The sequence below is a fragment of the Caretta caretta genome, chromosome 6, assembly GCF_965140235.1.
Source record: "Caretta caretta isolate rCarCar2 chromosome 6, rCarCar1.hap1, whole genome shotgun sequence".
NCBI classification, from domain to species: domain Eukaryota; kingdom Metazoa; phylum Chordata; order Testudines; family Cheloniidae; genus Caretta; species Caretta caretta.
In genome coordinates this window covers 17,838,776-17,863,642 of record NC_134211.1, presented here as the reverse complement: position 1 = coordinate 17,863,642, position 24,867 = coordinate 17,838,776, and the positions used below count along the sequence as shown (strand labels likewise).

Genomic DNA, 24,867 nt, shown 5'->3' with positions numbered 1-24,867 from the left:
TTGTTCAAGTTGAGTTTTATTATAACGGAATGCAGCTAGTGTACAGTTCAACAGTCGACTAGGGTTATTTCTTTGAGAGAAACGCAAGTCATGTTATTTACATCTCAGACCTTTAGCAAATCCATCACACGTAGCAAAGCTATATTCTGGAAGGAACAGTCCTATACTCGCAGGGGGGATAGAGAGAAGGGGACTCAAGAGGAAGTTTTGGTCTCTAATGTCTATGGTTTAGAAAGCCAGGAATATGTTTTGGAAAGCCCCCATGTGTGAAGACACTAGAAGAGATATTGGTAGCTGCAAGCCGAGCATGTGTCGATGGTTGTCTGCTCCCCAGTGAGGCATTTGTTCATGAAGACAACAGTTTTGTCAGTAGAATACAAAAATTCTATACATCATGGCAGTGACCATAGAGAACTCTCCACACAGACTGCAATAGCAGATTTCGCTCCCCGGTGAGCATGTCTGAACTGGTACCTTTTACAAAGATGGGACAATTAATAACTAGACAAAGAATCAGTTCTTCTGTGCATCAACAGATTCCTCTCTCTGCTCCATTTAATCCACATTTAGAATCACCAACCCAGATGTTTGGTCTTTCTCATATACACTGAAACCTCTTCCAATGGACGTCTAAGTCTTCTGTTCACTATTCAACCACGCTATAAAGCAATGCCATTAAGATGGAGTAATCCCCACAGAGATTAATATTTTACTGGCTCCTAAGATCGATGTGTGGGGTTACCAGGCGATTGTTAGCACAGGTTTCAGTATGGGTCTCACGGGAAATGCAGTCTCCTTGATTTGTGATGTGCAGTAATTCAAATGCATTCTACAGTGACTGGCAGTAGAGGAGAGTACACACATTCTGGCTTCTAAGAAAATTCAGCAGGGAACAGATGGTGTTTAAAATGAAAAATCCTCTTGGATTGACAGAGTCCCTCAACGGGCCTAGGTCTGGAGACATCAGCTGCAGATCCCATAAAAATATTCTGTTCATCAGAAGTGATATGGAAATTAAAATCAAATGCTAGATTCATTAAGAATGTGCAAAAAGCCTGTATGCCCCTCCCCTAGGAGCTGGAGGACCCAAAGTGAGACAAAGAACACAAGATGCACAGATTCAGCAAAGAGTGCAGCAACCACCACCACAACAAAAAACACAACCCGCCCCACCACATTAAATGTGCCTGGTTCTTTTAGGCTGAAGTGGGACATAAAATCTGAAATCGTTGCCTTTCCTGGCCTAAGATGTGACTTACTGGGCTATTTAAAGGGCACGCTCTCAAGCAGCTTAAGCCAAAAAAGGTTTCACAAAACCTGGGATTAATAGGCATATTTTCAAAACCATGCCACTGTAAACGGTTTTCTCTTTTACATGAAACATTTCCCTGTAGTGCGAGCCGCACGGTCAGTGCCTGACAGACAGGAAGGGAGACAGCTATCATTTAAATGCAGAAAAACGAAGCAGAGAGAACATGCGCTTTCTATAGTCGAGGTGTCACTAGTAATGAGTGGGTAACATTGGGACTGCAACAGCTCAAACAGGCTACTGAACAGCCAGCAAATCTTTTTTTTTTTTTTTTAAATCAAATCTATCTACTTATATGGCCCCCGTTATTGGGGCATATGAGCATCTTACCATCTTTAACATCCTCACATTGCCCATGTGAGGTAGGGAATGTGCTATTATTTCCATTTCACAGTTGGGACACTGAGGCACAGAGAGATTAAGCTTTTTGCTTAAAGTCACGCAGTCTGTAGCAGAGCAGGGCATTGACCCTAGGTCTCCTAGGCAAGCACCCTAACCACTAGACCATCCTTCCTCTCATAATCAAATGGAACCTTTTGGTTATTACCCATCACAGCTGGCGGTCAGGTGGGAGAAGGTCACACCAATGTCCTAGAAGTGTAGGGCTCCAATCCCCGTAGCCATTAAGTCTCCTTTTGTCTGTGTCTTTGTAGCACACACACCTTACTATCAGAATGCCTTGCTCCCAGCCCTATGGAGAGCTACGGCTGGATTCCCATCATGCAACTCTCACAGCAATACTGCCAACTTGAAAATCCCATTTCTGTCTCAAAGTTGTCCCTTATTATTGTGACAAGTGACACCTAAGAACACTCCATGTGAAAGAGATTCCAGGAAAGTGTCGGTCTTCTCAGTTTATTTCACTTTGTGCATAGTCCGTTTCACTGGTTTCCTGTATAGCTGCTAATCAGTTTTCCCGGTTTCTGTGAATCTTTCAGACAGCCATGAGAGAGACAAAAATTGTAAACACTAACAGAGAAATAGGATTGAAAAACCAGATTGGCAGGTAGGCAGGATAGGGCACCAAACTGCTTTTAATTTTATTTTGAAATCAACTCAATTTCAAACTGATGGCACCCCTTTAATTTTTGAATCCATTTGGGGGCTGGCACTTTTCATACAGACTTTGTTCTTCTTTTCTCACTTGATTTATTTTCCTCAGGGTAAAAAAATGAATAAAAAGCCTGGAGAGCTGTAAGAGGGAAAACAAGGTCCTTTGATAGTTTCTCCATCATCCGAGCTAAAGACATATGTCACGGAGTCCCTGGGCGATGCTCTGGAACTGCTCCCCATGAAGCCAGTCAGGACTCTGGGGCAGTCGCCTTTCTGTGAGCAGCCTGTCTTCAGGACACGCAGCTCACACAGCTTCCACCTTCCTGGGTCTGACCTCGGAGCATTCAGCATCCTCTGCCCCTCCGTGCGCTTCCCACAGCGAGTCCACTCAGGCGGGGCTCCTGGGGAAGCCAGAGGGTCCTGCACCCCAACTTCGCAGTCAGACGTGACTCTCAGCCAGCCAGTAAAACAGAAGGTTTATTAGATGACAGGAACATGGTCTAAAACAGAGCTTGCAGGTGCAGAGAACGGGACCCCTCAGCTGGGTCCATTTTGGGGGGGCAGTGAGCCAGACAACCACGTCTGCACTTCACTCCATGTCCCAGCCAGCCCCAAACTGAAAAACCCCCTCCAGCCCCTCCTCCTCTGGGCTTTGTTCCTTTCCCGGGCCAGGTGGTCACCTGATTCCTTTGTTCTCCAACCCTTCAGCTCTCACCTTGCAGGGGGGGAAGGGCCCAGGCCATCAGTTGCCAGGAAACAGGGTGTCGGCCATTCTCTGTGTCCAGACTCCTGCACACACATGCCCTCTAGGGCTCTGCAATGATCATACACCCTTACTCCACCCCCTAGATACTTAAGAACTGCCTAGGGGAAACTGAGGCACCCCCACACTATTCAGAGGAAACATTAAGAACAGTCCCACTTCGTCACAACATACATCTAAGACATTTATGATGGTCAGAAATAAGGCTCTTTTCTCTATATGGCCACATGATCTCTGTGTCACTAGGCTCCCCATGCCCATCAAAGTAGTCACTGGGATCTACATGGCACTCTGAAGGGAGCAGTGCAGGTGGAGTGAAACATTCAGTGCTGAGTGTTTGTGTGCAAGTCTTGGAGAGTCAAACTAAGCTGGTGGGTCACAATGGTGTGACCTCCAAGGCACTAAGGGCTTCATTCTGCACCACTGCAGTCAATGAGAACTTTGCCATTGGTTTTGATGGGTGCAGAATTAGGTCCTAAGTGAGTGTGGGAAATGGGCTGAGGGCAGGGAATGCTGGAAACACTTTGAAAAAGTTTGCTGAAGCAGGATCTGGCTACTTTCCTGGTTAGTGGCATCCATACACCAACAACTGTATGTAAGCAAAGCATCCAGTGTTGGCCACCGGTAAAGACAGCAGACACGGCTGGCCGGACCTTTGGTCTGACCTGCTTTGACAAATCCAATGTACGCTATTTGGCCTAAATTGTGGATGTTGTGTTCACGGAACAGAGTGATCAGTAGCCAGGCAGAATGACAGCATGTGCTGTGCAAGCTTCCTGCCAATTCCACCAATGCCTCTCGATGTTGCCCTGCAGCAGACCCAGGTAACCATGGCCTTGGCACCCACAAAAGGTCTGCACCTCAGTCCGAGCCTGCAGCGGCCCCAAGCCTCTCCTGAGTGGAGCCTGCCAACTGTATTAAATTCGGTGGCAGTTTGTGATGTGCACAGAATGGGGATGAGGAGGAGGAGGGAGACCCTCCCAAATGAGTTTTCACTGCTGATCCTAAGCAAGGAAGTAAACCCCCGGGCTTTACAGGTGAATGGCTGATGCACCAACCCCACTGAGCCACGCACCTCTTGCTAATTCTCTGTTGGAAGCCAGCACAGATCTGCACTGTGACCTTCCTGGAATACAGATGCCTGAAAGGACCCACCCTTGTGACATACAGCACTCTCTAGACCAGGAAGGTAAGCAGCCTGCAGCCTGTCCATTGCCAATCCAGGCTGCTCTGGGGCACTGTTCTCTCCCACACCCTGCCCATGCAGGGGCTCACTCCGGTATGTAGTCCCTGAAGGAGTTGAAGCTGAGGCTCCGGCCGCCTGCGTTCAGGGTGGAGTTGGCATGTATCTTTGGAATCTTTTCCATCAGCTTAGATACGGCCCTCCTCTTGAAGGAGCCCGGGGAGAAGTGCCCCTGTCTCATCAGCTCGTTATACAGGGTGTTGAACACTACCACGGTCTCTTCGTAGCTGTCCCTGGTGGAGATCTCATAGAAAGGATGCTTCAGGGCTTTGGAGAGGTTCTCACCGTCCTCACAAGACACCATCCGGTCAAACTGCAGGTCCTTCTTGTTGCCAACAATCACCACGGGCGGCTGGTCACTCCCGCCGCTCCTCTTGGGGCTGGAGTGGATGTGGTTGATGAGGAAGCACAGCCTCATGACCTCGTCGAAGCTGCACCGGTCAGTCACAGAGTACACCACAGCAAAGCCGTCGCCCCACTTGATCTTTTCCTCGATCTGCAAGGAGTCTTCCTCCTAGGGTGGGGAGAACAGAAATCACAGCATCACCACGCAAGGCAATGAGCTCAAAATGTTTTACCAACACTGGACCACCTCCTGCTTTTGCTCCCATTGGGGTCAGTGGTAAAACTCTCAACGGTGCAGGATCAACCCTCTGGAGCAGATCGGCCTCACTCCTTTGAAACCTATGGAGCTATACCAGTTTATATCTGCTGAGGATCTGGCCCATCAAGGGAAACAGAGAGAGATAGAGGGTAGTTTCACACACCACTGAAAGGTGCCTGCCTCTGGAGTGGAACACAGCAGCTGCTGACCAACACAGCAACACCACACAACAATTCGGGGCAGCAATTGGGTGCCACATCCAGTTGGAACTGCAGGTGTAACGTAGGGATGCAGATTATCCGAATTGGAAGTTGGGCCAGGTACTCAGGGCAGCATCTCCGATTATGTAGGAAGTGTAGGAAGGAGATCTTTAACAACCACAGGCAGTAGGACCACAGACATTCCTCTCCTCAGGCAGAGATCCTCTGCAGCACAGTGCCCTGTAATACCTTTCTGGGCTATCAGTACTGATTCAAGGCCCAGGGGCCACCGACACCACCTCTTGCAGAGCCATCACTGGAGGCTGACCATCTAAGCACTGACCCAGCCGTGACCCAGCTTAGCTTGTGACATCTGATTGGCAGCAGGCCATTGTGCAGTAATCATTAATTGACAGGCAGCCCCGCCAGAAAGCCGCTGGGCATCTTAACAGGAAATAACTAAACATGATCACAATGCAACATGCCTATCGCAAACAATCCTCCACTGCTGTTGGCAAATCAGAGTCTTTGTGTGTTCTCGGTGCCTGCATTTACTCTAGCTCCGCAGCCACACAGTCCCTCAAGCTCTATATGTGGCTTGTGTTTTCATCCTCCCTCGTCTAGCCACAACACTGCTGCTATAGGGCTTGAGCCAAGCCCACTGACGTCACCGGAAAGACTCCCTTTCATGTCTGGGGACTTTGGGTCAGGCCCCAAGCCACCTTCCTCACCCACTGCTCTGACCACGTCGCCTTCCTCCTCCCCAGCCCCTGCACTGGCTTCCTGCCCTTTACCACATCGAGTTCAAGGTCCTTGTCCTCCCCGTCAGGGCCCTGCATAATCTCACTCCCGCCCACAACTCCACTGCTATTTCCTCTTCCTCTCTGCACTCCTCAAAATCACTTAGTGTTGCTGCCTCCTCGGTCTCCTTTGCCCACTCTCCGGCTTCCCCCCTTCCTTTGCTCTGTATTCAGAGCAGCCTTCCACCACTGGCCAGCCAGAGGGCCCCCCCTCTGTCCTTTCAACTCCACCTCTGCTGCAGCTGAGCTGTTGCCTGGCACAGATAGGGGCTTCTCGTATGTCCTGTAAAGCGCAATGTACATTTACAGCGTGCTGTTAAAAACAGCAGCAATGCCCAGCGGGGTCAGGAGGTTGGGTTAAAGTGGCTCCCTTGGCTTGAATTTAACCTGTGCAAGTATATCTGGATAAATGTAGACAGATTGGTCTTAGGTAGCCCTCAGCACAGGGGATCACTCTTCTCTTCATCTGTGGGTCTTGCATATTCCCAAACACTGCTGATAAAATGGGGCTGTGTTGTACGCAGCAAAGGAAAAGAGAGTGAGAGTGAGAGAGAATCAATGGGCAACTACAAATTATGTGGCTGAAATCCCATCAAGGAGTCCTGGTGAGATCAGAAAGCACAAAAGCAAAGCTGGAGTCCCCCAGAGCATCCCTCTCCCATGCCCCAAGATGGAGTCACAGCCTCACCATGCAATATTTCACACATGGGGGCGAGTCCTGGATCTTTGTCTAGCATAAGTGCTGCTTTCCTCACCCTTCTTCCACTGCTGCTGGCTTCCTACGCTGTTCCAGCCAAAGTGCCCCTCCCTGCCACCCTGCTCCTGTCAGATGGCCTTTGCTGGGACCACTCAAGTGACCATCCAGCAAGTGCCAACACTAACTGGTCAAGCCTCGGAACACAGGGATGTCCACCGACTACCTCTCAGGGCAGCCACAGCACTTTCCCAGCTGCAATCCACCTGTCCTAACGCACGCCTGGGGCCAATACCACCACCACAGACTGAAAAGACAACGCTCCACCCTTGGGACCATTTTCTGGTTAGTATTTTCTGACATCGGTTGCCCATGAAGCAGTGACCGTGACCGTACCTGTCCTGCTGTGTCGAGAATCTCAAAGTGCACCATCTCCCCATCGATGACAGCCGTGTGTCTGTAAATCATTTCTGTAGGAAACAAAGATGCGTGAGAACTCCCTGATCTCTGCGCAGAGCACGGGTGGATTCCACTCCGCACAGCCAGGTGAAGAGCATGCTAAAGGAGAAGGCACAGATAACACAAAAGGGGGACTCAGAAACTCCCTGATCACTGAAAAGAGTCACCACCCTTCCCATGACACAGTAACTGCTTGATGCACCAAACCGAACAGGCAGACTCTGAGCCATTCTTGGTGCCCCCAAAGCTAATGGGGACTTTGCCAGTGACTTCAAAAGGGAACAGGGTCAGAACCTCTCTTAAAGGAGACACTGTCAGAGCGCAGTCTTCTCATCTACAGAAAGCATGACACACAGAAGTTCACAGTGAACAGTGCAAAAAGCTGCCATCTTTCCTTCCACACATTGTTCTCATATCCAATGCCCAAACCTCCCCTGAGTTTGGCGTAAGTAGGTTCTGACAAGTCTTATTAGTTCATCTTCACCCAAGGGCATCCCTCTGTTGTCTGAGATCTAGAAGATGATAACAGAGCATGTTGGATCAGAGGAAGGGACTTGCATATCCTGTACAAGCTTTTTATACATAAATCTGTGTGTGGCATGTGTTCTGGCAACACTTTCCTAGCTCCTTTTCCTATTTGTCAAAGAAATCTGTGTTTTAAAGACTGTTTTCTCCCATGCAACCCACCTTTGCCCCCAACCCTTCACCCCATGCTCCGGGGAAGTCAAAAGGCTAGATTTCTGTTGTCACAGCTAATTCCATGACAAACAATTATAATGCCACACAGACAGGACAGTGATGTCACTACAGGATCAAGCAGCCCTGGCTCTTAAGGGAGAAAAGCTCTTATTCAGCAAACACAGGTATCTTCAGTAACAGCCACGGGAGCACAGAAGCATCTCATTCAAATCTCATTCCTTTATGCCCACCTGTCAATGCCCTCGCCCCCCAAAGCCCTGACTACATCAGAGAGTCATATCAATTTGTGTCTATAATCCAACTAATCTAACTCCTATTGCGTTTGTCTACACTGTAAGCGCAGCACTGTTGGAAGGTTTTGCCTTACATCCACAGTGGCACTGTTTTGTATTGGATGTGATATGCCACCTTCTGGGTATGGGTCCCAGGGTTCCCAGCACTGCTCCCTGGTGTGCTGCATTCTGGGTAATTTTTCTGCAAGGACTGGTGCAGCTTGGGATGGCAGTGGGAGAACTATCTGCACTGAATTTTTTTCCATTTTCAGCAAATGGAAAGTTGAACCATCCACGTGAGATTGCTGTGGTGATTTTAAGTCCTCTGGAGGTGAATCCCATCTGCCCCAAACTAGCCCCATATGTGGCCCTGGCCTCATATGAAGGCCATTGAGCCAGGGACACAGACAAGGAAGAAAAGAAAAAAACAAAAAATCCAAGCCACATCAGCAGCCTTTGTGCCATTGGCAGTGCAAGGGTGGGAGAGACAGCAGCGATCAGTGGTTGCAGAATGCTAGGAACACAAGGGATTGGTAGAGAGTGAGGGTGATTTCATAACCAACAAAGAGGGACTTAAAAGCTATAAGAGTCCTTTCAAGCTATTCTTAAAAATAATGTATTTTAATACTGCTTGTCAGCCCCACTGACGCTGCTAATCCACACCCTTTAGCTTGCCTACATTCCGGCTCATATTACACACAAATAGGACAGGAGGAGATCTTGCTTTTCTAAACAAGAGATAAAAGTTGCACTGATGCTTGTATCTGTACTGTTTTTTCGACATAATATATGGAGTGAAAGGCTTAAAGCCTCACTAATATCTCCAGGAAATAAATCCCACAACATTCTGCTTAGCAACAACTCTGCAGAGAAGGAGAGGGAGAGGGAGAAAGATCTCCAGGATTTCTCTTCCCCATGCTTTAATAGAAATGTGTATGAAAACAGGATCTTTGCCCCTCCAGAGTCTATATCTTCTTGCTTCTGATTCCAAGAGACAGCATGGTCCAGTGGATGGATCACAGGGTGGACTCAGGAACACAAGTGTCATGGGTGCTGCTGGATACTTGGGACTTTTGAAAATCAGGCTCTTATTTAGGAGACTACAGATCTAGGGGTCTACCTTTAGGCACCAAGTTTTGAAAATCTTGGCTTTGAATGCTATTCCTGCTTCTGCCATTGATCATTGGGATAAGACTTGCCTACGTACCTTGTGACAGGGTGTTGTGGACATTAATTAATGTCTGTAAAGTGCTATCAAGGCTGAGCATTATTTCCCATTTGTTGGTGTCATTTTCTGGTTTGTGACATCGCAGCTGTTGGTCTTTGACCCTGCCCCAGGGCCTGTAACCTTTTCCTCTGGCTGCCCAAGTCTGTTCACACAACTGCTAAAGCCATCTTCCCTCCCAGCCCACCTGCTCCCGTCCTTGAATCCCTCCACTGGTTCTGCACAAAACTCGACTTCATCCTCACCTTTAAGCTTTGTTAAATCTCACCCCCATTTACACCTCTGCTCTCAATCCCCCTAGGTCCCTCTGTTCTTCCCAGTCGTCCTCATTTCCCTTTGTCCCCTATTCCTTTCTCTAAGTCTCAGACTTTCTAGCACACTGACCCTCTCCTGCCCCGTTTCTCCTGTCTCATTTGGACTGTAAGATCTTTGGGATAGGGAACCAGCCACATTCTCTGCAGCACCAGGTATATTTACAGCACTGTTTAAATATTTGGTAACATTACAGAGAGCAACTCCAAGTGAGGGAATAAGCAGAAGGCAGAGAGGAACTCCCAAAGGAAAACATATTTACTTTTGTACTAAACATCTCCAGTCCTAATGAATGTGGGAATCAAACTCAAGAAAGTACAGGACGGACAGGGAATTAGCAGGGTTGTTTTATCTGAGTTTTCCACTAGGGATCACCCATTTCTTCAAAGAAATGCCACAAGGCTGAGGAATTTCCAGCACACCTGCCACCCACCAAAAAACCCTGCGCTTGCACATGAAAACACAGTCCAGTGAATAACATGGACTCAACATAATGACCTCCATTTACAGTGACTAGTGGTTTTTGGGTGCCCAACCTGACACACCATTCAATGGGCAGGATCTTCAGAAGGAGGGCTGCTCAGATTGGACACACCAAAATACGAGGGCATTGGAAATCACTTGGCCCTTTTGGCTCTGTGCGCTGAAAGTCTCTCTCCCCAAAAAACAACCCCGAGGCCAAACTGCTTCCAGATTACTAAGCCTACATTTAATAGAGCAGTTACTACTCTTTGTACAGCACCTAGCACGATGGAGTCCCTCAGCCCCACTGTAACACAAATAATAATGTTGTTAATAAAATAATAATAATAATAAATACTTGCTTACCTAGAGTAGGGTCATAATCCCCAATGAATCTCTTGGTGATGAATCTCACAGTTAGAGCTGCATTGGAGAAAAACAAAACAACCCCCCCGCCCCTGAAAGTCAGTTGTGATCACCAAAGCAAACTCAGTAAAACACTGATTAACTGAGACAGGAGGGCTCTGATGAGTTTGCTCCTCTCTGTAGTGAGGACGTCCTCCAACCCTGAGTGCAGGCTGATGGCGGTGTGCCCTGCTGGGCTCCGCACAGGCAGGGGGAGGGAGCTTTTGATCCCAACCAGGTATACTAGGTTGGGAGCCAGTCAGGATCTCTGAAGAAGCTACTCCAAAGTGTAACCACGAGCATCAATAAACGCTGGGTAACAAACAAACAGAAAACAAAGTCTCTCTCCCACACCGGGCAACGCTGCCACCTGAAAAGCTACGGGGCAGGGGAGAGCATATTAAAATGGCAGATTGGCCAAGACCTACTTCAGTACCCTGGGAGTTTGAAGGCTGAAAACTGCAAGACTTACAGTAGATAGACTGGAAAGGATCTGAGGGTAACTTTACATTGACCAGCAAGCAGTTCTCTGCCCAAATCCAAAGTCAGGACTTGCCGTGTGTGAACAAAAGAACAGAGAAAGCCTGATTGTGCCTCTCTGCACCCTGGTTACCAGAGGAACTGACTAGAGCTAAGAGTTAGCTTAGCTGCTTCCGACAGAGAAGTTCACAATGTAACCAACACTCTGTTCTCCCGATTGGTGGACAAGAACTGCCTTGGCATTGCCCAAAGTTGTTTTTATACAGCAGCTGCTTTACAAACACAGATCCTCAGATGTCTTTCTAAAGGATATGCTCGAGTTCAATCGCAAAGTGCTGGACGGAACGCAGGAGTCCCTGGGTAGAATTCCGCAGCTCGTACAATTCAGAAAGTCAGATTGGATGACCACAACGGTCTTTTCTGGCCTTAAAATCTAGTGAAAGTATCTAACCACACACTGACACAGATGAACTAAATTCTGACCCGATTTACACCCTGGGCAATCCTATTGATTTCAGTCAGGAATGTGTTTTAGGGGTGCTTCATAGTGCTTCTCTTATCCCTTGCATTTGTGCACAAATATTTCCCTCGCACCCAAATGCAATATCAACAGAAAACGAACCTGAGTCAATATATAGCAGTACAGTGGCATTTGACAAGTTCCCTAAGAGCAGAGAGATCATGGAGACATAGAGCTTTTGCTCCGTCAGCAATTTCACCTGCTTCCTATTTCTACCCCCCGTCCAAAAGCGCACATCACATTTTAAAACAACATTTCACAGCTAACCCTCAGGAGTCGCATTGATTTCACCCACAGATTTTCAAGACCAGAACAGACCATTATGAGCAATCTAGTTGATCTCTTGGATAACACAGAATTTCACACAAACTCCTGCCCTGAATCTTACACTTTGCTTCTGGACAAAAGCATATAGTGTAGAAGCAGTCAGAGACTATTCTGGTGAGCACTCTAAAATACAGGTCATCATAATTCAACATGCTTTTCTGTATGTGTGATACTGGCAATCAGTGCTTTGTGGCCCCGAGCCTGCATGGGCTTAACTTTACGCACAGTGAGTAGCCCAAGTGACCTTGGTGTAGGGTGACCAGATAGCAACTGTGAAAAAACAGGACGGGGGTGGAGGGTAATAGGCACCTATATAAGAAAAAGTCCCCAAAAACAGGACTGTCCCTATAAAACCGGGACATCTGGTCACCCTACTTCAGTGGGGCTATTTACTGCGCAGGAAGTTCAGCATGTGCGTACGCTTTGGCAGGACAGAGGGATCTTGATGTATCACATCAGCCTAGGTGACATGACTGCTCTAGAAAGGGCGGGATATCTGCTCGGTCTGATGAATTTCCAATACTGTTTATTGAACGTTTTATTCTCAAGTTAAACATATCAAACGCAAGTTGTACCATCTTGTTTATTTGCATTCAATCAGTCAAAGGCTCAGCACCCCAATAGTTATAAAACGAGACAGCACCACAACATTTGTATGTTATATAAGAAATTAGAGGCACTTGGCAAACGGGGGGGGGGGGGGGGGGGAAGATAGTTCAAAGCTAGGTTCTACCTATACTCGGCAGTATCCTTTTAAAATGAGACATACAACAAAACCACTATTAAAGAATATTTACGTCTGAGAACATAGTGGAGGGTGGGGAAGAGCAAGACAGAAAAGCCTATACAAGGAACAGCTTGAAATATAGCCCAGAACCTCTCTCCTCACTCTCCTGTTTGCTGTCACTTACCCCTTACATGCCACACGTATACTGCATTTATGCCTGGGAGTGTCTGTCCCCAGCACAGGGAAGGGATGTTGTTTTCGCTCGACCCTTCCCTATCTAGGCTTCAGAGACCAAGCTCCAGAGCGAGCTGCAACTTCAAAGCACTATCTGCAGTTTCCTTTACCGCACTAGCCCCAATCTGTGGACCCAGGCTGGGAGGCTTGCTCCTGCTCGCCCCAAAATGCTACGTAGGCATACCTGGGCCAGGGCCCCCAGGGGGAGTTTGCTTTAGCCCTTCACAAATAACTGGATGGTGGCAGTGAAAATGTCTTTTTTTCCCCTTTCGTATTTCACAATCAGGCAGGCCCGGAAGCAGCAACAGAGATCAAATCGTTCAGTCAAGAGCGTTGGGTGGGAACAGTCACAGAAGAGGAATGTACACAATTAAACCATTCTATCCAAGCGTCCAACCTCCCTGCAACAGGGGGACAGGAGGCCCAAATCCTTTGTGTCCAATTTAATACTCAGTTGAACCAGGACAAAGCCTAATGCTGGAGCGCTGGGCCAGTAGTTCCATCCCAACACTGCATCTGTCTAGTGCTTAATTGGTAATGAAAGAGGTACCGAGGCTCAAGCAATTTTTTTATATTCATAACTGATGCGGCAAGCCCAGAGGTGCCTGGCTGTGAACTGCCAAGCCCAGAGGTGCCTGGCTCTGAACTGCCAAGCCCTGGCACAAATTAAGCATTGCATATGCCCCTTTCTCTCTTCCCCTCCCATGGAAAAGTACTGGCTTGTGTTGTATCTTCCACATTCACTATAAGCAAGCCAAACTAACCCCAAAGCAGCCTCGGGAAAGGAACAATCCTCGAGGGAGGCCACCAAAGTGAAATGACAGGCCTGGTAAAGGTGAAGTACAGCGGGCTAGGAACTAAATAAATGCCTCTTCAGAGCTGGCTGCAATGGGTTACTAGGTGACAAGGCTAGTCTCCGGTTGAGGCAGACGTCCTCTGGCAATTCCCAGAGAAATGCCCTCTCCAGCGGTGGGGAGAACCAGGCCCTTGCTCACCTGCTTACATGGAGCATGGAGACTCAGCTGGCTACAGTCCAGGAGCATGCGGGAAGGAGGAAAGGCTCTTTCTAAAACGCAAGCGATTGCAGTGCTGATGTCATGGAGATTCAAACTCGGCCTTTCACCATAGAACAGGGGCAGGGGCTGCAGCTGAGCAAGCTTCTCCACCCCACCCCACCCCACCAATGTTCCTCTTCCCTGACATGGAAGAATAAGCTGTAGGGGTGAGAGCACAGCTTACTATAGAGTCCAAAGGTTGACTGGACATGGAGACTCAAGAGATGTCTGTCGTCTCACTGTTTCTATTGCAATGGTGGATTCCTGTCTACTAGGAACTTGGCTGAGTGGAAGCAGCCATCAGAAGGAAGACACTCTTCCATGTGACGGGAAGGCGAGCATCTATGCCTAGAGTAAAAAGGGGGTATAGGGGGTAGCTAGACTAGTGGGTCATTAAGGGTACAGTAGAAAAAATGCCCATTTAGGGTAGGATTTTCAGAAGCACTCAGCATTGGCCTAGCATTGCTCCCATTGACTCTAAGGGAGATCTAGCTAGACAGCTTTTACACTGAATCTCTATTTTACTAGTTCCAGGGTGCCTGATAAATGCAGTGACGAGTAAAGAGGAACCAGCCCACATTCACAAACGGCTCCCCCGAAATCTCAGAGGACAGGAGAGGAGGTTCCTAGGGACTGGTGTGCAGGTGGAGGGAAGGGGTGTGTTGTCATGAATTCAAATGCAAGAGTTTTCCGGGTGCAGGACATCACATCGCAGGGGGGGAAGCTCTGATGAGGAAAGACAAGGTGTGAGCTAATCACAGATTATAGTTAAACTAATGGCTGTGTGCCAGGTTACTAGAAACGTTAAAAGTTAATACACCAAGGCTGAGTATCAAGGTAAAGAACTAGCAGCTTTACTGAACATCTCCAGCTTGGCTGAAGGTCTACACAAAGCCAACAAAGTCCCATATGGCCCTGTCCTAGCATGCCCTGGGGCTGGGCTCTGGGCTGGCTCTATTTCAGCTGCTCTGGAGTCCTGTTCTGGAATACAGAGATCCTGCTCTTGACAGCTTATCCATGGTAATGGAGAGGTTGAGGACAAGTTCAAAGTGCTTGGAAGGAGGGATTTCAGAGACACAGCCAGTTGGTAATTAGTGGAGTCCCAGAAATGCCTTACTAAGGATGCAACAAGATGAGGTCAGGGTTCACGCTGATGGGGGAACGCTGCTGGTGGTGGGTAAGGTTAAAGAAAATAGTTGAATACTCCACAGGGGAGACTAAGAACAGAAAGGTGATGTTTACTGGTTCATTGTTTAGCAGGGAACACAGGAGCAGATAGAATAGAAACCTGAACATCAGGGTGGAGAGACTATGTGATGCAGGGTGGAGGGCTTCCCTTCTGCCAGGAGCTGGAAACCATTGAGGGGGCAGGAGAGGAGGAATCTACATGCCATATTACACACAAGAACTTAGCAAAGCACATACCCATGTGGAAGAAATGATCGTGATTGTATGCTTTAGGGGTAATGACGGAGGAAGCACAAAGGGGAGGTTCAAGAAGTATCGACTTACTACTCGCCGTACAAATACAGACACCCAGCACAGAAACACAGCCAGCCAGATGCAGAAGGTATAGAAAGTTAAGTGGGATACTAGAGACTCTCTCCATCTGGGAAAGGATAATTACCAGGGCACTAAGGTCAAGAACATAGGTGGTGTGGTGGACATAGGCAGCCATGCAGAGGAGGTGGCTGGGGTCTTGTTGGTGAAAGAAGGCCCTGGTTAAAGCACGGATGGAGCAGAAACTGTGTGTGCTCCAGCCATTAGGGAATACTGTTAGATTTCCCACGGTGAAAGAGCCACAGGAATCAGGAATTATGGGTCACTGAACCAGAAAGACCAATGTGGCTGGGAAGTGACTGAGCAAACACAAAAAGGATTTTTAAAAGGCCCCGATTCTACCTTGTCTGGACTCAGAGAGAAATAAGGATCTGCTCCTGCTCCCACACTGTTCAATGGCAACACTCCCATTGGTTTCAATGGAACAGGAGCGAGCCCTAAAATTGGATACACGCTCAGAACACCAGCAACATTCCAGCTGATAAGGAAGGAGCTGTGCTGGAGCTCTTAGGAGGAAAAAGGGTTTCACTTTGCCCAGGGATGGGAAACGGACTCCTGCTTTGAAACCATAAAGTACACTAGAGCCGTGGTTTGCAACCTTTTTTGAGACCACTGCACTAGGGACCTTTTAGTGTGCAGCAGCACGGTCCACATGGACACAGTGCGCAGCCGGTTAGCACAACATAGATTTGCACCCCAGGTTGCCATGAATTGAGCGCGCATTTAGACAAGCCTTTATTCTATGTCCCGTTTTACTTTGAATATTCTATGCCGACACCTGCATTAAAAGCGGTTCAGTTTGCATTGGATGGACCTATTATTTTCCCATAATATATCAGGGACACTTCGGAAGTTGCTTCTAAAGATCTTAGTTAAGTATTTTTGCAAACCACACTGGACTTCCACACTACAGGGAGGTTTTGAAATATAGTACCTGCTCTGAACTTCATATCAAACACAATCACCAGTATTGTGTATGAGGATACCCAGATAAGTCAATTTCTTAACAGGTTTCCAAGCAGTCAAAATAATTGGTAGGCAAGTTAATTTTCACAACTTCGGTCTTCGATGTATTGAGAAGACCCATTTTCTTGGCGAAATTTGCAAGATCATCTGTCTTTTGCTACTTGGGTTTCCACCTTCCACCCAAAAAACGGGACACCTGAACCATTTCATCTGGGACAGTTACCTCAAATGAGGGACAATCCTGGAAAACCTGGGACAGGTGACAACACTACTTAGAGATTTCCCGGGACAACTACCTCAAAAGAGGAACGATTCTGGGAAAGCCTGGACAGGTGGCAACCCTATTTGCTGCATATCTTCAATTATTTTATTTAGAAGACAGATACAATCTGCCATGTCTACAACTCAGATCTCACCGCCTATCCATGCAATGCCTGTTTCCATACTGAGAGTCTATCACATCACAAAATCAGTAGTGACTCCAAACCAGATGGTGGATACAATGCAATGTCACCTTACACCAGTGTGAACTGTAAACCAGCCTGTTAGCCCCTGGTTTATCTTTACTATTCAGTAAGTGTTTTGATACACATTTTTAATAACACAAGTTGATGGAGTCCCCAGAAAAGTTATCTGCCAAATTGACTCTCTATTATTTATTAAATAATAAAGGGAAAAATCCAACGAGTCTTACAGGTCTCTAGTTTCATTTTCCCTGTGTTGTAATTATTGACAAGAGACAATATGCAGAAATACACTGTAGCTTAATAAAACAGCGCAACAGGGCTCGTTAAGAGTTGGATCCTGCTGCGGGTATTTATTTTCATCTTTAAGGACACTATTGAGTTGTCAGAGAAAGGGGGAGACAGCGGAACAAATCAAACCTGATTCCTAGGAAGCACCTGACACTGTAGTACGCTCTAGGCAATCTCCCAAAGCTGCATCACACGGTACTTTATTAAGATGGAGAACCAATTAAATTGATTAAAAATTGGCTTGGGTACAAGAAAACAACAGAAGTTGCCAATACAAGGAAGTCGATGAGGGCAGAGAGGCGTGACAATGTGAAGACCTTTTTTGTTCATCACTTCAGATGTTTTTATACCTTTCAGAGAGAGGGATTTAAAAAGCGGACAGGGTTACACTTTATATGAAGATTCCATTTATAAATGGTTAATAAATTAACAGATGTTTTAATAAATCGTTAACTGATTGCTAGAGAGACCAATAGGTTGCTTGGAATGATGCTTTACAACCATCTATAATGCCACCTACCAATGTGCATATAGCTCTCTATATCACATGCGACTCATGTCTGCTGCAACAGGCTTCTGACATCTCTTAATCACTTATTAATCCTTTATAAACAGAACCTTCATGTGAAATATGACTGTGATTACACTGGCTAGTGTCAAAATTAGACAGCAGAAGATATGCGGCCAGGGGAGAGGGGGAAGCAAACACACATTAAAGGATTGGGATATTCGGGATTTATAAGCTTTTACAGGTGACTTACCTAGTTCAATATCCAAACCTCTAAACTACAGATAAGCCTGAAACAAAGCTGCTCAACTTTGATGATATTCAAATCCAGATGCAGCTGGTCCCAGCCACCCTTCCTGCAATGGCTTTGAACATGGTTTTGTCCTGGTCACAGTGTTTTGCTGCTAGCACGGACACCTGTTGAGGATTTCCAGTCAACCACATCAAAGGATTGGCAGGAAATTATTTTCAAGGAGTGGGTTACTTTCCTCCTGTAAACATATCTTTCGCCATCTCTCAAGATTTTAATTGCTCCTGCATGTGGAAGGGGTTCACAGATAGTGTCCCTGATAGCTCACTAAACCTGACCTCTAACTGAACTGTCTGATTCCAAAAGGATCATTACGGGACACTGCTGTCAAGTTACAATCAGACTGGGGGAGGGGAGACGTGGAGCGGGGCTGTTCGTAGCCACACTTCAGAGGATTGAAACCAAGGGGATTTCAAAAAAAATCAAATTCATTTTTCATTTGCAGTGTTGTAGCCGTGTTGGTCCCAGGATATGAGAGAGACAAGGTGGGTGAGGTCATATCTTTTACTGGACCAGCTTCTGTTGGTGAACAAGACAAGCTTTTGAGCTATATAGGGCCGTTGAAGATCTCTGTGCAGCTTGAAAAGTCATCTCATTCACCAACAGAAGTGAGTGCAATAAAAGATATTGCCTCCCCCACCTTGCCTCTCAAATTCATTTTTCGTCATTTGCGTTGCCTGTTTAGCTTTTACATCGTTTTCCGCTTGGATAATGGAAACTACTCACTCTCTGGTTTTCATACACTAAAACAATGCACCCATGTGTGAGTTAAAAAACAATCAGGGGAACGCTGAAACTGAAACAAGAGAGGAAAGCATGGGACGCAAGAGCCCTGGGTTCAAATCCCACCACTGCTATATACTTTCCCCTGTGACGTAGGGCAAGTTACTGAGTCTGTGCCTCAGTTCCTTATCTGCAAAATGGGGATCATATTTCTTTTGTCTGTCTTGCCCATTTTTAGATTATAAAATATTCAGGGAACGGACTGTCTCTCAGTCCAGTGCCTAGTACAATGAGGCCTAGATCTCAGCTGGGCCCTCAAAATGCTTCTGTAATACAAAAATAATAAATAGTCTACGTGAACTGTCATCAAACATTTCTATGTCTTAACCCCCCCCGTACAGGGCAGTAGGTGATCTTACTTGTCGGTGAACACTGGGACAGAAATACAACTGTGGAGCTCTGCTAATACACTAGGATTGTGAAAGCTGAGAGTGGGACACTGGCATAGTCCAAGGTATGCATCAAGCTCCAGAATTCACCTTACAGTAAGTATGAAAGTCCGTCAGCCTCTGAGATTTGGCTTTGTCCAAGCAATGTTGCAAAATAACTATTCAAAGACAAGCAATTGGGAGATATCACTTCCCCCACCTCACCTTCATGCCTACAGTTTCTAGGGAGGCTACCCAGCTAATTACTCACTCTTCTGACCTGTATTTTTAAACTAAAAAGTAAGCCAGATGTTAGTGTCATTGTGGAGACTGACTTATTTTAACAAGCTATCACACTAGCACATTGTACAGACAACAGCATTAGGAGTGAAGTCTAAACTTCAGAGGGGATTTCAACCACCGGTGTAGCTGAACTGATGCACAGCCTTAATGCAGACATGCAAAGCCACTAGAAGCCATAATTTGCACTGATGCAGTTCACTCCCTACTTGAAACTGAGCTAAACTGCATTACTTCAAATTGTGGTTTATAGGCGCAGCTTTGGCTGCCTGCACTGGAAAGGTATGTCTATATTGCAACGGTGAGCAAGTCTCCTAGCCTGGGCAGACAGACTTGTATTAATGAGCCTCGCACAAACATGCTAGAAAAGGCAGTGTGGACACTGCAGCACCATAGAATCATAGAATATCAGGGTTGGAAGGGACCTCAGGAGGTCATCTAGTCCAACCCCCTGCTCAAAGCAGGACCAATCCCCAATTAAATCATCCCAGCCAGGGCTTTGTCAAGCCTGACCTTAAAAACTTCTAAGGAAGGAGATTCCACCACCTCCCTAGGTAACGCATTCCAGTGTTTCACCACCCTCCTAGTGAAAAAGTTTTTCCTAATATCCCAACCTAAATCTCCCCCACTGCAACTTGAGACCATTACACCAGCAGAGGCCTGGGCTAGCCACCTGGGCTTGGACCCAGGGTCAGGGTGGGTTCAAGCTTGGATAGCTAGCCCAAGCCTCCGCCAGGGCCACAACCTCCACGCAGCTATTTTTACCACATCTGTGCAAGCCTCAAGCCTGTGTACCCAGGCTGAGAGGCTCACTCCCAGCTGCAGTCTAGACATAATCTTGGTTTTCACTGCTGCTGCTAGGCAGGTGGCTGGCCAGTGATGGCTGCAATCAGGGCAAATCCTCAGTGCAGGCATGGCCAAAAGCCATTAACCTTTCAAGTGCATTAGTCCACTTTGATCTTTTAAAATAAACAAACAAAAAATAACCACCCCCCCACCAGTCATTTTAGAGATGGAAATAATTCTTTTTAGGATAAATTTAAATGGAAAACGGGAACCACCACTTAATTATAATGAGGGGTGGCCTGAAATTCCCCAGCAACTGGTTAATCAAATCGTGTTCTCTCTGCAATTCTTTTCTTGTATGTTATGGCTGATGAGTTATTAAAGTGCATGAGGGAACCATATATGTTCAGCTTCAAGGTTATGAAATTGACTAGTTGTTGGTTTGCGGGGTTTTCTTACCAGCATTCTTCTGCATGAAACACAGTTCATGTGACTTTTCATTTACTGTTCCATCTGCTCTTCCCACTTCCAATTACTCAGTCCTGGCCTGAATACCACACGTAGGTCCCGATTCTACAAGCAGCTGGGCGCGGGAGGATCCCTGCACCTACGCAGAATCCCAGTAGGCTCTGCCCACATGAAACTTGTGAGTTCAGGGCTTTTGACACTTAACACACCCATGTCAGAGCCACATTCAGTTGCTGTCTTTGTTGCAATTGTACCCCATACTAGGAGCTGCTGGCAGGATACTTTCCTAGGAGGGGTTCCCTCCAATTTGGTATTCACTCCTTTTCCTGGTCGAAAATAGCCTACGGTGTTGACTTTTGAAACCTGCTGGAAAACCTGTCTATCTAGGAAGGTGTATGGGTGTGAGTATTTATTTGATGGGAGAGGTTAGGATTTTACAGGAGCTGAAATGGAGGTGTTGTGATTTGCCTTCTTTTCTGTGTGGAGAAAGGCTGTTGCTTTTCAACCGCTGTTGGGTTTTTGTTTCATGCCTTAGTTGGATTGCACTTTTAATTCTCTTTCCATAGCCCCTAGAGCCTGGGCTTAGTGATCTTTTCATGTTTATATGCCCAATTCAAAAAAATCATAAACTTAAGTTAAAATGTTAACTCCAAGAGTTTATTTCACTTCCTTTTAAACAATGAAAAATTGTGATTTTTCATTTACTGAAAGGAAGAAATTCACCAGTTTACAAAGAAATAAATTCGGTGGAAATGCACAACTAACAGAGCATCTGCAGCCAAAGCAAAGTCTGTGTTGTGAACCAGACAGGGATACCATATCTGTAGGGTATTTCTGGAGTGGGCAAATAAATGGTGGGGAAGTGTTCTTTAAAACTTGCCATCTCTCTCCCCCCGCAAAAATGACCACTATACTTTCCTGGAGTTTACTGTGGAAATTTGCATTTCAACTGCCAACACCACTGACCCCTAGTAACAGAGAAAAAGTATGACTGTACAAGAGTAAACTTGTATCTCCCAATAAGAACATAAGACTAGCCATACTGGGTCAGACCGAAGGTCCATCCAGTCCAGTATCCTGTCTACTGCCAGTGGCCAATTCCAGGTACCCCAGAGGGAATGAATCTAACAGGTAATGATCAAGTGTTCTCTCTCCTGCCATCCATCGCCACCCTCTGACAAACAGAGGCTAGGGACACCATTCCTTACCCATCCTGGCTAATAGCTATTAATGGACTTAACCTCCATGAATTTATCCAGCTCTCTTTTAAACCCTGTTATAGTCCTAGCCTTCACAACCTCGTCAGGCAAGGAGTTCCACAGGTTGACTGTCTGCTGTGTGAAGCCCCTACAGAAGTTCCTACAGCAGGGATGGGCAAACTACGGCCCGCGAGCTGTTTTAAGCTGGCCCGTGAGCCGCAGCACACGACTCGGCCCTACTCCGGCGCTCCGGCCAGGGGCCGGACCACGCGGCTCCTACTCCACTCCAGCTCCTATGCGCTCCAATGGCCCCCTCTGGCGCGCCAATGGGAGCTGCATGGGCAGTGCCTGTGGATGGGGCAGTGTGCAGAGCCACCTGGCCGCACCTCCGCAAAGGAGCCAGAGAAGGGACATGTGACTGCTTCCAGAAGCCGCTTGAGGTAAGCACCGCTCGGAGCCTGCATCCCTGAGCCTCTCCCCATGCCCCAACCCCGTGCCCCAGACCTGGTCTCCCTCCTGCTCTCCAAACCCCTCGATCCCAGCCCGGAGCACCTTCCTTCACCCCAAGCCTCTCATCCCCAGCCCCACCCCAGAGCCTGCACCCCCCCCGCCAGAACCTGCACCCCTTCCCACACCCCAGCCCCGATCCCCCTCCTGCCCTCTGTACCCCTTGGTCCCAGCCCAGAGCACCCTCCTACATCCGAAACTCCTCATCCCCAGAGCATGTACCCCAACCCCAATTTTGTGAGCATTCATGGCCCGCCAGACAATTTCTATTCCCCAATGTGGCCCTCGGGCCAAAAAATTTGCCCACCCCTGCCCTACAGGCTTTCAGACCATTATGCTAGATGCTGTACAAACACATAGTAGAAGATGGTCTTCCCCCCCAGTAGTTTACAATCTAGACAGACAGATGGGGGTGGGTGAAAGCGAGTGACTTGTTTAAAGTCACAGCAGTTCAGTGATAAAACAAGGACTAGAAGAACCCAGGTCCCTGACTCCCAGTCCAGTGCTCTATCTACTAGACCACACTGCCTTTCAGTCTACTAATCCACCCAAACTTCAGCTTAAAAAAAAAGTCACTTGAAAGTGCAGTGAAAGTCATTCAACTTTTAACCCCACTTCCCCCACCCCCAAACTTATAACTAAAGGATGTTAATGGCTTGCTTGCTTTAATTTACTAAATACAGGCAGGAATTTCAGATTTCAGAGTAACAGCCGTGTAAGTCTGTATTCGCAAAAAGAAAAAGGAGTACTTGTGGCACCTTAGAGACTAACCAATTTATTTGAGCATGAGCTTTCGTGAGCTACAGCTCACTTCATCGGATGCATACCGTGGAAACTGCAGCAGACTTTATATATACACTACCGTGGAAACTGCAGCAGACTTTATATATACACATATATATACATGTACATATACACATATATATACATGTACATATACATGTATATATAAAGTCTGCTGCAGTTTCCACGGTATGCATCCGATGAAGTGAGCTGTAGCTCACGAAAGCTCATGCTCAAATAAATTGGTTAGTCTCTAAGGTGCCACAAGTACTCCTTTTCTTTTCTTTTTTAGGAATTTCAGAGTAACTGATGGGAGTTTAAACCTGGCATTTACATTGTTTTCCCCCAAAAGATATCTTTCATATGGCTAGAAGATATAGGACACTGACCCACAAGTCTAAGCCAAGCTGATCTACAAGGAGCATTTCTGCAGGCAGGTGGTGACATGGGCCAAAAATCCTTTGGGTATGATTCCCAGAATCAATGAGTCCCCGCTAACTCCGAATAGAGTCAGGGGAAGTTCAGCACCCCCACTAATGAGAACTTTTGTGTTTACTGCCTCCAGTCCAGCAATCTCCAGTCCACTGTCCTTTGCAAAGGCTGATTTTAGAAGCCAGGACTGCCTGCCTGCCCGACCACCCCCTTACAGAGCCCGGTTTTTGCCCTGTTTCGAGCGGCCGTGGAAAGCATCTGATCGGCAACATTTCAGGCGTGGGGCAAGTGATCTATTCACGCCCCCAGTGCACGTGTCGGCAAGGGAAGCCCATAACACACCGGCTGGGCTGAGGGCTTTGGCGGGAAGGTGCTATGCAAAACACGACGGGTGGGGTGACAAAGCGCACCCACTTGCCAAACCTGACGGCACCAGGGGTGGGGAAATCCCTGCTGGGGCGCCAGGGGGAGCCTGACTGCCCAGGGCCCCCGGGGGCGCTGATCTCAGGCCCGTGTCCGGGATCTCGGTCCAGGCAGCCTCGCAGGCAGGGCACAGTCAGCCCGGGGTGACCACGGGCGGCCTGAGCCTTTTCCCCCGCCTGGCTTCCCGCTTCCGCCGTCCGGCAAAGCCGGGAGGAAGCGGGGAAGTTGCCTGGCCAGGCGGCTGGCGCTGCCCTGCAGGGCGGGGGGGTCCGAGGCCCCCCGGGCGCACGGCGGGCAGGGTCCCTACCTGTTTTGCCCACGGCGCCCTGTCCCAGCACCACCAGCCGCAGCGTCCGCGCCTGGCTCAGGCTGACCGAGCGCCGCAGGGGCCGCGAGAAGCTCATGCTGCCGCCGGGGAAGGGGCTCAGGGCGCTGCCCGCACCATGCTCCGCGGCCGCCGCGCTCGGGCTCCGGCTGGCTGCGCTCTGGCTCCCGGGCGCGCACAGTCTGCGGCGGGGGAGAAGAGAGCTCCGCCCAGGAGGGACGGGCCGCTCCCCAATCCCCAGGGGGCTGGGATCTCCCCTCTCCTCATTGCAGGCTCGCTGCCTTTTCCTTGTCTCTGGGGTAGCTACCTAGCGCCCTCCCCCATTCCCACAAAAGACACCCCTCCTAGCCTGGGACACAGTCAAGCCCCCAATATCTGTTAATCTACTGACTCTTCAGAAGTAAGTGGATGGATGGATCTCTGTGTACAGGAAGACTGATCTGAGAGGAAGAATGGCATTATGGTTAAGGCACTGGGTTGAGAGTCAGGCAATCTGTATTCTGTTCCTGGCGGTGCCACAGAATTCTTTTGTGACTTTGGGCAAGTCACTT

The 24,867-nt window shown here is 47.8% G+C and overlaps 1 protein-coding gene across 1 annotated transcript; it reads right to left on the bottom strand.

Moving 5' to 3' along the window:
• LOC125637584 (ras-related and estrogen-regulated growth inhibitor-like) lies at positions 1-24,605 on the bottom strand. Its single transcript, XM_048852218.2, has 4 exons — positions 24,299-24,605; positions 10,462-10,518; positions 7,063-7,136; positions 1-4,882 (listed from the first exon to the last, which is right to left on the bottom strand). The coding sequence occupies exons 1-4, from the start codon at positions 24,393-24,395 to the stop codon at positions 4,397-4,399; spliced, it is 714 nt and encodes a 237-aa protein (XP_048708175.1). The 5' UTR covers positions 24,396-24,605; the 3' UTR covers positions 1-4,396.
• Positions 24,606-24,867: the final 262 nt, after the last annotated feature.

Excerpts from the sequence above, each read along its gene's own strand:
- LOC125637584 (XM_048852218.2), bottom strand. The coding sequence starts at position 24,395 with ATGAGCTTCTCGCGGCCCCTGCGGCGCTCGGTCAGCCTGAGCCAGGCG. Across the intron at positions 10,519-24,298 it reads GGGCGCCGTGGGCAAAACAG|CTCTAACTGTGAGATTCATC; the intron begins GTAGGGACCCTG and ends TCTCCAATGCAG. Across the intron at positions 7,137-10,461 it reads GGATTATGACCCTACTCTAG|AAATGATTTACAGACACACG; the intron begins GTAAGCAAGTAT and ends TGTTTCCTACAG.